Raw genomic sequence first — 13894 nt, forward strand, 5'->3', positions numbered from 1 at the left:
AAGATCCACCATTATCTAATAGGGTTTCTTATCGAGGCTGTTTTTGTACAAGTGCTGGGGGTGATATGCAAGCAAGTCAAAGAAAACGGAAAAGGTGAGAATTCATGCCTAAGGAAATCCCACTGTATAAAAGCTCCATTGAAAGAACTTTACTTTAAGAAATGCTAAAGAACTCTACTTTTGCCCACTGTATAAAAGACTCCATTGCAAAAGCTCACCCTCTCCTCTCTCTGTTTTTTTTTTTTTTTTCTTGAAATTGAGGATGAAACTTGGAATCCATTAAAAAGATAGCTGGAGCATTACAGGTATAATGACCTAATAAAGATCCTACTGGTCTAGAAAGGGTTCTAATAATAAAAGAATACAAGAATATCCAACTCGATAATCAAAGGGAAAACAAAACAAGAGGACACGCTCCGTCGTCCATATTATTTTCCTTTATTACTCGCGTCAACAAATACAAATAAATGTCTTCCTTCTCTATACAATTTCCTGGGATATTTGGAAGTTCAGAACTACAGCCCGGGATGGCAAGGATTGGAGCTAGACGGACGGTAACCTATCCAATACATCTGTAACTCTAATAACTCTATAGTTTGGTATATATTGATTTAATCTAAAAAAAATTCAAATACAATATAAAACATGAAAAAACCCATTTTATTTTTTATATATATTATTGTCAAACTTACAAAAATAAATTTAAAAATTAGATATTATTTTTTTATTCTGGTTTATATTGAGCATCAAAATTAATAATATTATAATAACTATGGTTATAAAATTTGAACTAACTTAGTAGGTTTGCTTGGACCGGACAAATCTACAGTCTAGATTTGTCTAGGTTAAAGATTAAATAAAGAAAGGATGAATCATACTTGATCCGGTCAAAAACTTAAGTCGACCTAGGATAAAGCACATGTTAAAATTAATTGATTTTTTTTTTTAATTTTGTTGGTCAAAATGAGGTTGCTTTGATTTATTTTTTTTTTTAAAAAAATAGGATAATTTGGATCTCTTTATTAGGTTTCCTTTATTCTTATATTAACCTGGATCAACCTGAATTAACCTTCCCGACTCATAATCTAGGCCTTGTCCCAGGTTGACCCTTTATTCAGGTTTTTAAACTATGATAATAATTATTTTTATCTTTATATTGATAAAAATAACATAAATTAATTTTTATACTCTTAAAAAATACACCAAACAAATTCGCAAAAACATTTATAATACCTGTATACCAAACACTTCCCAATTTATATATCTATATATTGATTGGGTTGATAAGTCTTCTTTTCGTTATTGGCTATCTATCTTGTTCTTTTGTTAAATTTCTCTCTTTAAATTTCATATTACACCTTCTAAAATCATATGTTAATAATATTAATATAAAGACTCTTTACACAATAATCTTATGTTTTTAAGTTATATTTAAATAATAATACCTAAATATACTTTTAAATAATACTAGATACTTTACCTACACTTTGCCACGGGTGAAATATTTTTTTCCAAAAAAATTGTATACACAGGTTTTTTCACTATATTTTTGTAGTTAAAAGAAATCTAACCAAAAAACAAAATTTATGCATGCATGTAATCAAATAAATCAATAACTATATGCGTTAACAAAAAAAAGAAGAAGCCATAAAAGATAAAAAAAAAAAAAAAAAAAACTGGAAAAATTGAAAGATAAGTGTAAATTAAGATATTTAATATCGCAAGAAGGGATATTTTACTTGATTTTGTTTGCTAATTTTTTTATTAAAATAATTTTTTTTCAATCAAATGATAATAGAAACAGACATGCACATTAAATTAATTAAATAAAAAATATATCATATAAGGCTACATATATTAAAAATATCATCTAAAAATAAATATTTTTTATTTTAAAATAAAGCTCATATAAAAAAAAATGCATACAAAATAATAAAAATTAAATGTCATTTAAAAGAGGTTATCTAAACAAAATAAAAGAGAGAGAATGGGTATTAATTTAAATATAAATAAAAAAATAATTATAAAAAAAACATATAAAAAACCATAATTTAAAAAAAATGTTTTTCTTTTAAAAAGAAATAGCTAGGTGTTGTTAAAAGCCTAGCAAGCTAGCCTAGTTCGCCTAGCCCATTTTGTTAGGGCTTGTGCCGAGGCAGACTTGTTCGACTGGGCTTTTTTTTTTTTTTTTTTTTGTAGCTAGGGCGGTCATCCATTCTAATTTTTTTTGAAAGAAAAATTCAGATGACATGTTATTTATTGCCCAATTTTAGTGACCGAAAAAACATGGCTAATGGTTTTTTCGACCAAGAAACTAAAATTTTAATCTATTTTTTATCCAAAACATCATAGAAAACATGATAAACTCATTTGTATTCTCAAAAAACCAAAAATAAAAAAACATCTCAAAATCTAAAATTAATCCGAAACAAAAAATCTCACTTAAATCATATTTTTAAAAAATCTAAATTTAACTTTTCCTTATAATTTAAAAAACTGAAAGAATTTAATATCTATATTTGTAAAGTATAGAGATTACAATAAATATTTTTTCCAAACTTTTTAAATCCATCCACCTTCGTGTTTTTTTACTTCGGTCCATGACTTTTAATCTAACTTTTTCCCAACAAATTGACTTATAATTTGGTTGAATAAGAGCCAAATGAAAAAAGAAAGAAAAGGAAAAGGAAAAAGAAAGAAAAAGGACGATAAAAAATGGCACTATAAATAGTTTGTTTACAGTGCTTTATGAGTGGATACACATTACACTTTGCACAGTTACCCCCCCTGCATTTTAAGCTTTTTAGTTAATATTTATTTAAGAATTAAAAAAATAAAAATATCAGGTTGCGTGATAAGACAGGTGAACTCTTCACTTATTCCTACCGACTCAGATAAAACCAAGCTGAGTGACCTCAATTAACCAGGTAAAAGCTAATCTAAACGAATTGGAAGATCTCTACGTTAAATAAATGAATGAAGTCATCTCACGTTACTTTGGTCCCAGGTATATTGCAGGCTAGATAAAAATAAAATTGAACATAAAATACAAAGTATTTAGGTTGGAAGAAATTATTTGATATTTTTAATAATTTATTTTAGTTGATCAGCTTTAAATGTTTCTGATTTAACTTTTTATCTAGCCCAATTTTAATTAAATTATGAGAGTTTTTTTTATGTGATTTAATGAATTTAAAAATAACATAGATAAATGATAAAATAATGTTTTCACTTAAAAAAAGTTTCAAAATGATATATATATTTTTTTAATATTAAGACAATGATTTATTAAATTGATCCAAGCTTTGCGTGTTAACATGCCGAACCCGTGCCTCGGATTATGGATTTCATTAGATTTAACAATTTTTAAACTATTTTTTACTTAATGATATAATAATATAAATAGACACTCATAAAATTAAGTGCCAATAAAATATCGGGATGTTAATTTGAGAATGTTAATAACTTCATGGAAAATAAACTATATAAATTGTAAAGATCAATTCAAATAAATTAAATGTTGAAGGATAGAATAATAATAAATAAATAAAAAAGATTCAATAGAAAAAAAGAAGGAAGATGGAATAAAAAAAACCTATTTAGCATTATTATTAAACCTGATCCAACAGAACTTTGAAACCTACTAACTTGACTTGTTGCCTAGTTTGAATTTAAAATTAACCTATATGAAAGTTGCTCCAACATGATGCAATCAACTTAATAGGTTTAAAGACAAACTAAATGACAAGAAAAAACATGGTTTGCTTTTAAAAGAATTTCAAGATATTATATTTTTAATATCTAGACAGAGATATATTAGGTTGACTCGAGTTTCGCAATTAACTTTTCAAATCCACAACTCGGATTATAGAATCCATTGGATTTAAAAACTTTATTTTTTAAACTATTTTGTATTTAATGATATGATAATAAAATTGAGTACTAACTACATACTATAACTTTTCATTTCAGATTGTAATAATCTTGTAAAAATAAACCGAAATAAATTATGACAAGCCAATTTAAAATTTATAAAATGATAAGAATAAAATTAAAAAAAAATCAATAAAAAAACATACATATTTTTTAAGAATATGAACAGGTAGAAAACATATTTAAGAATAAAAATATTTAAATTTTTAAGTTTGTTGACAAATATCACTAAACATAAATACATTCATATTTTGGTTTGATTTACACATCTTGATTTTGTTGGAATAGTTCATATGCTTCAGTCTTATTATAAATATTGCTAATAACACTGTACAAAGTGTAATGATTTTGGTAAGGAAGCATTGAAAAAAAGGAAGAAGGAAATTTAATACCCTCTCCTTAAAAAGAAAGAAAAAAAATCTCAAAGCATCATTTCTTTTTATATATATATATATATATATATATATATATATATATATATATATATATATAGTATTTAGGATTATGATCATAGTTGATTTTTATTTTTTATATATAAATATATTAAAAAAAATTATTTTATAATATTTTTTTTATATCAGTATATTAAATTGATATAAACTCATAAAAATTAATTTAAAATAAAAATAATTAAATTTAAAATATTTTTATAGTGTTTGTGATGTTAAAATATTTTTTAAATATATTAAAATAATATATATTTTTTTATTTTTAAAATTTATTTTCAGTATTAATATATTAAAATAATATAAACTCGTAAAACACTTAATTTACAATAATTTAAAAACGGTTTTTAAAAGTAAAAACAAACACACTTTCTTCATTTATGTGTATAATAAATAAATAAATTCTGTCGCCGTGTCTGTCCCTCGGTAGGGCGCTCTATTTAACGTGGAATCTCTCAGTCTCTTTAAGTAAAACTGTTTCTGATCAACTATAAAACCAACGGTACCTTCATAGCATTCCAGCCAATAGTCAGGTGCCACATCAGATAAAACAGAGCTACTCTTGACCTGTTTCCTGTTTATTCTACGATTTACCTCACTTTATTGAACCCGTACAATAGCAGAGCATAGCTCTTCTCTTTAGACAATGCCACGTGTCCTGGTCCACAGGAATTAAAACATAAGCTTATCTTCTCACTAAAGCAGCGTCCTCTTCAAACTTTCTTTAGACAAACGTAAGAAAAGTCCCCTCGGTATGGACCTTTTCTCGATTGACTACCCAATGAAAGTTTTTCCCAATTGACTCAAAATTCTCAATTATAATTTCATCTAAAATCTTCACATGTTCCTCCCTGCAAAACTACATGCTTACATTGCTATTTATATACCACGCTTAGATTATGCCTTGCAAAACAGATAATGTTTTTAAACTCTTGGGACCCAATTGAGAAAATAATTTGTTTGAGGACTAGATAGAGAAAGTTGATATAGTTGGGGGATAATTAAAAGGTTTCCCCAACTTTATCTCTCTTTATGATTAGCAGCAGTTTTGTACTTTGTTCTCTTCCTCACTCTTCTCAGACGACAAACACAGGGACTCGGATCGCGTTAATAAATTCTTCGAATTCACCACCGAGACCAAAATCAGCAAAAAAATAAAATTAAAAATGGAAACACTGAAGTCCAATTGGAAATCGAAGAAAATTCAATTACCAATTCGACGATCCTCCTCTTCAAACTCCGAGTCACTATCGCACTTCGAATCACCCATCTCCCCTCTCCGTTACGACTCCCCTCTCCGATCCGACCTAGGCGACCCTCCCGAATCCCCTCCCTACGTCTCTCCCATCGCTTCCCCCGAGAAACCACAACCTCCGCTCCAGAATTCCGCTGCTGTCACCGACAAGTCTACTCAGTACTCCCCCGCACTTTCCCCTATCCCGCCGAATAACCTCGCGGCGCCTCAGCAGGGGATGCCGGAGGTGGTTCTGAACAGGGCGATGAGGGAGCAGGGACCGGCTGCGGGAGTGAAGAAGGTGGGGCCGGAGGGGAGGTCGACGGCCTCGGTGATGAGGGGGTCGAGGAAAGAAGAGAAGATGAAGGTTGGTGAGTTAGGGTTTAGGGTTAGTGAGATTGTTTTGTGTTTGATATCCTTTTCTGTTATGGCTGCTGATAAGACTAAAGGATGGAGTGGTGATTCCTTCGATAGATATAAAGAGTACAGGTAGGTAGTGATTAATTATTGTTAATTATTTGCTTCTTCTTCTTCTTTTTTGTGTGTGTTTTTATGGTTAATTGTGTGTTTAAATCTTTGGGGTTTATTTCTAATTTTGGAAATTGATGGAAGTGCAGGTATTGTTTGGCTGTGAATGTGATTGGGTTTGCGTATGCTGGATTCCAAGCTTATGATTTAACCTATCACATAGCCACAGGCAAACATGTGATTCAACACCATCTTCGTCATCACTTCAACTTATTCATGGATCAGGTGATTCATTTATGTTAAACTGTGATATTTTTTTCTTCTGTTTCTTCATGCAGAATAGCTATATACTTATGCTAGTTACTATTGTGTTACATGGTTTTCATGTTTATTAAGGCTTTGGCAAGTGCTTTCTTTTTTGTCTTTTAATTTTTACTTGTAAGTTATGATGTGGGGAATAATTTATTTATTTAATTTATTTTTTCCCGGAGTCTATGTTATAGATGTAAGTTTGAGGAGTATATGCTGTTTGCATGCGAACTTGGAAGTATTCTAGCCATAGGATGAATCTTCACTAGGTTACTATAGGGATGGAGGAGATACACTTTTCATCTCATGGCTGGTAATTTCTCCATGGACAATTGTTGATTGAAAGACTACATTACAATAGGTGATTATCTTGTTCCTGGAAGGAAAGTAGGTTAATTTGGCAGATGATTCTTTTAAGAATTTGTTAAATGTCCAGTTTTTGGTTCAATGATAGTCAATAGATGCCTTCAGTTTGGGACCAAAGGTTACAGGCTTGAATAGTGAGAGCAACTACTAAATTCTGGGAAAAGAAAAGAAAAGACAAGGCAGCTGAATGTAGCACTGTTTCCAGATTTCTTTTCCTTGGACCGTAGTTCTCTGGGACCATTATTGTGACTAGCCGGTTGTGCCCTCAGAACTCCCATGGTGGTTTGTGCATTATGGTAGCAGCAGGGTTTAACTTGGGTTGGATTTCAGTTTCAGCTTAGTCCACTAATTAGTATTTCCTTTAACTAGAGTCAGTGCTGACAAACACCCTTGTATTGATCTCAGGAATTGAAGTAGACTAGTGAGTAGGGACTATTCAGGCAATGAGAGTGACCTTTGATTTCCCCAATCAAGGTTCTAGCATGTGGCTGATTCAATCTGCCTCTCCTTGTAATTCACTGCAAGTCCATGTTTCCTGGTTTCTGCATTAAACAGAGATTTCCATGACTTTTGGTTGACAGGAGATCCATTTTACTTGTACCACAACCAATTTCAAGCAGATCTGGCCTCAAATGACTCGTAGGGATTCGGGTTGTTTGGGAGGCCTAAATCAATGAAGTGGATGTAATTTACATCTTTAGGACCAAATGAAAACACGATCATGCACAAAAAAAGAATTCTTTTTCTTTCTAGTTTATGTATACTGATAGTGAATACAAGTAGGCATGATGATTTCTTTTCCCCTTTGTTTTTTGATATTGAAAGTGATTAGTTTGTTTTTTGGGTTCAAATTGGCAGATACTAGCATATCTTCTGGTATCAGCATCATCATCATCAGCCACTCGGGTTGATGACTGGCAATCTAACTGGGGCAAAGATGAATTCACAAAGATGGCAACTGTTTCGGTTGTCATGGCCTTCCTGGCTTTCATTGCCTATGCTGGTAGCTCCCTTATCTCTGGTTATAATTTATATAACCGCGACGGGCTTTGATCTCGAAGGCCTTCGCATATTATATTGAATAAGGTTGTGGGAAATAAAAAAGAGAATGTCTAAATCAAATTTTCTTTAATGTTGTACAGAGACAAATTAATAGTAAGTTTATCCCTTTTGCAAAAAAATCTTGCCACAAATCGGAAATATGTATACTATAGGTATGGATATCTGGATTCAGGGGTGTATATGAAACTATTTTTACTTTCCCGTCAATTACCTTGTTTATGCAATTAAAGAAGGCCTAAATCTCAGTGACCAAACCCGTCGCTTTACTTCTTTCCCCCATTATCTATCTACGAGAAAGAAAGGCCAAACCCATCGCTTTACTCTATTCTTCCATTCACTCTATTGACAAAAGCTTTTTTAACACTAGATTATTATTTCAGGAGCATTTGTTTCTGATAATTGTTGGTTACAATTTGAGATAGTAGTCTAAAGGAGATTCTTTCCTTGTTCTTATAATTATTACGTAACTTTCCTCCACTCATAATTTGGATAAATTGGGATTTAACACTTAAAATATAAATAAATACTGAAATAGCACAGGATGAAAAGGTTTTGATGAAATAGCATAGTTTGAGGGTGTTGTTTCACGTTTCTGAACCATGACATTTAATTTAATGTCGTGATTTAGAACTGTGATATTCTCAAGGAGATTATATTGAGAAACAGTTAGATATTTGATAAAACGGTCTGACTGTTTTGGTTATTGTAAGGTTTTGAATCATTTTCATGTTCTAAGTTTGAAAAAGTTTATGAAATCTTAGTTTTTGTTAATATGAAATTTTATTTATTTTATGATTTCAGAGAATTTAATTTTTTACGATTCATAATAACCAATCAACAAATTCTAACTAAACTTAACATATTCTTATATTTTATAATCATAAGTAACGCTAGAAATAAAATAAAATAAAAAACAATATATATACATGCAAAATGAATAAAAAATATTTCAATAATACAATATTCAAGTAACCCAAAATATATAAACATAACTTATCTATCTATCTACGTTTACATTGTCAACTAAATGATCCGGGTTTATGAGTAACATAACTAGATCTAGCTCTTATTCCTACTTGAGCGATCTTGTCCTCTACCATGACATCATTAAGAGTTAGTCTCTTTCTAAAGGTTTCAAGTTTAGTGCGACAAATATTTAACCACCAGGACACTAATGTGTAAATTTCACTTTCTTCACCAGCATTACGAAGATATGATGCAACATCTAGACTCTTTTGTAGCAAGAAGCTAACCTAATATTAATAAGACACTAATGTTAAATTAAAAGATAAATACATAAAACTCAACAGTTAACATATATTAATCATAAAAAGACTTTATTACTTACGTGATGTTGGATCCACTAGGCATGTTGCTCGTACTACATATATCCAGGAGGAGGAACCTGCTCAGTATCCGGAGTAATGTTTCGTTGTGTTATACTTATGTATCAAATCATATACTCTTCATCAATAATAACAAGATGCATCTCTGTAAATATTTCATTTTTCTATGCATCCCATTGTGATACATAAGTATTATGACGGTCTAACCAGTCATAATCATCATTTTTACCTCTATGAGTAATGTTGTGCAAAGTATTATTTGTATTGATATCGATTGGAATTTGTTGTTTGTAGTTGAACTGTTGCATTACTTGATCCAGGGAATGTAGCTCGATCATTTTAAAACATATTAGTTGAACCACAATTGTCCATATATCCATCCCGTTGGTATAGACAACTAGAGCAACGACCAATCTTAATTTCTTTTAAGTAAGGCGTCCACATGACCTACACATTATAAGTTAAATAAATATCAAAGAACAATAATTCGATGTAGTTAATTATTTTATTTAACAAATAGTTTAAAAAATACATAGATATTATGTTGTCTATTGAGCTCACTCCGTTAAAATGCTAGCACATTGTGCTAGATTATCTTTAAAAACTCGTCCAGCTCACCACCTCAAGTTAAAAACATGTTATATTAATTGCATTTTTCAAAGTTTCAAGAACACAAGATAAATGTATATAAATGAAAAATAAAATTGCAATACTTGCATCCTAGTTGGAGATGAAGTGTAACTCCTATAGTTTGGATTGTCATATCTGACAATCTCGGTATCTGGGGTCTGCACATATGGAGATATTTTCAAGACCATAATTGTTATTAAATAAAAACATTTTGTTAATTTTGTTGTGCATGAAATATTCAAATCTAAATAGTTATTTAAATTTTTTTCGATTCATACATGTAGAAGTAGCAAACATCCTTCGACTTATTTGGATCCTTTTATGCATGCAAGCCATAAGGATGTCAATACAATAGATCCCTAGCTTTATATTGGGATAACATCAAAATTTTCTAAGAGTGTCAGATAAGGCAAATGAAAATATCTCTTTATGATGTCAATGAATAATACACTGCCAAACAAATAAAGTATATATACTTTGGCATACCTACAAACAAATTAAAACTAATTGATTTTGTGCTTTCATAAGACCTCTTTATCACTATCATCTGGTGGTGTCGAGAATGTCTTCTCAATCCACTTAAGACATATGCTACCCCTCTTCAATTCATAAAGAAGGGGTGTTAATCCAAATGACCGCTTCCATAACATATTCCTATTATGAACACTAGTAAATGTGATTGATCATCCATCAATAAGCAATCTAAGTAAAATCGCCATGTCTTATAGTGTTGATGTCATCTCTCAATGGCTAAAATGGAACGTGTGTGTTTCACGTCTCTATCACCCAATCAATGCATAAATCAATCTGTGGTCAAGTTTGATGTGGTCAAGATAAATAACATATAAAAAACCAACCCAAACCTCATATGGTTGGACTTGCTCATATAGTTGCATATGCTTATGTGCACGATAGTAAATAGTGGTCTCATCCTGCATAACAATTTAAATTATAATTATTGAAAATATAACATTTAATGATAATTAAATTAAACATAAATTGAAAATATATTAAAATTAAATATTCTTACAATGCTAGTGAATAAGTCTTTCAATCGATGTCGATCTTGCAATTGCAAGACAAAAGTGTTGACAGGTCTATAGGCATGTACCGTAACTTATGCTTAGCATTCTCTACATGAATATCACAGACATGCTCTCCATGCTTATAATAATGCTCACCCTGATCTACTACCTTGAGTGTGTGGCATCATGTGTAATAGTATTTGTGATTGATGTGTAATTATATAAGTTTAATATGCTTAAAAAATATTATAATATATCATTACATGACCTAATAAATTGTTGTACATATGTTTTTGATTAGAACATGTTTTTATATTATGCCATATGTCATTGCATATGCCATACCTATAATGTGGATGACCTTATCTTGCATCCATCTTATTGTGCAAACGAGTAGACATTCGTTAATCACGTCTAAATTTCCATCTAGATGAGTCTGCCTCAAATCCAGATCCAATGTAATCAATCCATTCTAATTCGTCTAGTAATGGATGAAATGACATTCCATATATTGGCTCGTGACTTTGAACCGTGTAATAATTATCAACAAATTATGCGAAGTCCAAGTGATTCTCGGCACAACATGTGGTGGGCCAAAAAGGTTGTTGGGTGGCTTTAGTTTTGTGAGGAGATTAAACCATGTATTTTTGGTGATTGGATATTGAAGGATGAAAGTGATAACCTAAGTCTTGTGATGGTGAAGGAGAAAGGGTACTAAATAATCTTATAAAAATTAAAAAATTAAAAGAAAAAAATAGTAAAAAAAATATTATTGCAATGAATATTATTTTATTATTTTTGCATAATATATAGGTATAGTATTTTTGTAAAATAACATTTTATTTAGCACTCTTGTAAAACATGCAAAACAAAAGTTGATATATATATATATATATATATATATATATATATATATATATATATATATATATATTATCTTTAGCATCTCAATTAGAGATACTCTTAGTGATTCACTTGATAGTGCACCAATGTTGTAGTTGGATATTTTTTAAATTTTATTTTTATTTAATTATATAAAAAATAAACTAGATATTTATAGAAAATGAAACAATTAAAATTATGTAAGAAAAAAGATATCGTTTTTTTGAAAGAAAATTGTTTTTCTCATTCATATTACTTTATAATAATAATAATAATAATAACATGTCTTTTCATTAGCAACATGATGATTTATTGAATAAAAAATAATGATGATTTACGAAATATTTGTAAAACATGTAATGAATTGAATTAAAGAGGAAAAATATATTTTTTAATAAAAAAAAAACTCACTTTCCTTATTCATGGTTTTTTTTTTTTTTTTGACCAGCTTGTTGCCTATAGCATGGAAAAGATTACAATGACTGCAAATAGTATGCAGGGCAAAGGAGTTAATATATGATTAATCTTGCATGCCAATAAAATCTATGCAAAAGTCTCAAAGAAATCCACAATATCCCACCAGAAGATACAATTGGAAGTTTCTAGTAAATTATGGCAAAGATACAAATTATTTCATAATCCAAAATAGTTCTTTTACCATTTAGTTAGTCCATACCATTTTATAAGGGATACATGCTATTAAATGTGATTTATGAAATAATAATTATTATTTATAATAGTTATATTAATAGCGCATTAATATACATGAGAGCCGCTATATTTCGTTTGTTATGAAAAGAACCAAAAATTTGAGATGCTAATGTATAATACGAATGGCTATGAGAAGTTGCACATATCTTGTGAAAGAAGTATTACAATGAACATGAAAAATAAAAATTTAAATTGGAAGAAAAAAAAAAGAATAAATTATCGAAGATGGTATAGAGAATATTAAAAAGAAGCCTACTAAATATCATGGTCATTACTAGCTTTTGGACCCGAATTGCAGGTCGGCTAAAAAAGCTAATAATTGTATTAAAAAAATATAATGTTATTATTTTTGCATATATATTATAAAATATTTGAAATGAGTATTAAAAACTCAATTGGTGTATAAAACAAAATTAATCAGCCACTATATGCATCAATAAATGAAAAATAAATAAATTTGATGTGGTTTCTTCAACCTAGCAAACCAAGAAAGAATTAGTCGACCCATTTGAATGGATATCTAGTTAAAAACAATTCATGCAACTATCATTTTAACCTTGCCTAACCCTAGGTAAAAATAAAACAACAAAATAACAAGAGATTAAATAAAAAAAAATTGAGGGAGTGAAAAGAAAAAGATGACAACACATTATATCAACCCGAGTTAACAAGTAAAATTTACAACCAGATAATAAACACAATTATAATGAATTAACCTGGTTGGATAATTTTTCTCTTTTATTCTCCATCTTTTATTCTCTTTCTTGCTAGTCTTGATTAAGTTTTAATTAACTACATTTTAAATTAAATGTAGGAAGAAAATTGAAGATAAAATTTAAAAAATATATTATATTGTATTAACTTCAAGTTAATTTTAAATTAACTAGCAAATTTTACAATTCAAGTTATGGATATGATCTCAATTAGACATAATTTTTAAAGTTAAATCACATAAAAAAGATAAAATTGTATTTTTTTTTTTTTAATTTTAAAAAATTAACGATAACAAGGGGTTAGATTGTGGTTTTAAAAAAATAAATAAAAGGAAAATACATATATATAAAAAGAAGAAGAGATATTGTGTATTAACCTATAAAAACTTTGAACCGTTCAAAGGACTAAACAAGTTATAATAACTTCTTTTTTTCTCAAATTTATTATGCACCAACTAACAGGATTGAAATTTGGTGGAATTCACCAAAACTTTTCCTCTCCGTCGTGTTTATATGCTTGGCCCAAGCATATGTTCTTGGTGCAGTGCAGCAACAATCAAATTAGAGTACTTGTCTATGCTAAAGAGCTCAAGAAACGCCTAGCTCTCATGTCTGACCAGACATCAGATTCCAAGAACTACAAAAAATCCTCTCGAAAAGCTTAAAAAGTTTTTGCTCAAAGATACTTTCGACCTCCGTGTCGCAGCGTAATTAGCTGGGCTAAAAAGGATGACAATTTCGATTCTAAAGAGCTGGCCCAGAAAATTAT

The 13894-nt window shown here is 29.5% G+C and overlaps 1 protein-coding gene across 2 annotated transcripts; it reads left to right on the plus strand.

The window, feature by feature from the left end:
• The first annotated feature begins 5433 nt into the window (after positions 1–5433).
• LOC118052004 (CASP-like protein 4A3) lies at positions 5434–8025 on the plus strand. 2 transcript variants are annotated; one of them, XM_073405046.1, is made up of 3 exons: positions 5434–6102; positions 6231–6366; positions 7162–7559. In XM_073405046.1, the coding sequence occupies exons 1-3, from the start codon at positions 5546–5548 to the stop codon at positions 7171–7173; spliced, it is 705 nt and encodes a 234-aa protein (XP_073261147.1). In that variant the 5' UTR covers positions 5434–5545; the 3' UTR covers positions 7174–7559. The 2 variants fall into 2 exon arrangements, with proteins under 2 accessions (XP_073261147.1, XP_034918703.1); XM_035062812.2 differs by lacking the exon at positions 7162–7559 and adding an exon at positions 7615–8025 and having other exon boundaries at positions 5435–6102.
• The last annotated feature ends 5869 nt before the right edge of the window (positions 8026–13894 follow it).

This window comes from Populus alba, chromosome 15, assembly GCF_005239225.2.
Source record: "Populus alba chromosome 15, ASM523922v2, whole genome shotgun sequence".
Taxonomy (NCBI): Eukaryota; Viridiplantae; Streptophyta; class Magnoliopsida; order Malpighiales; family Salicaceae; genus Populus; species Populus alba.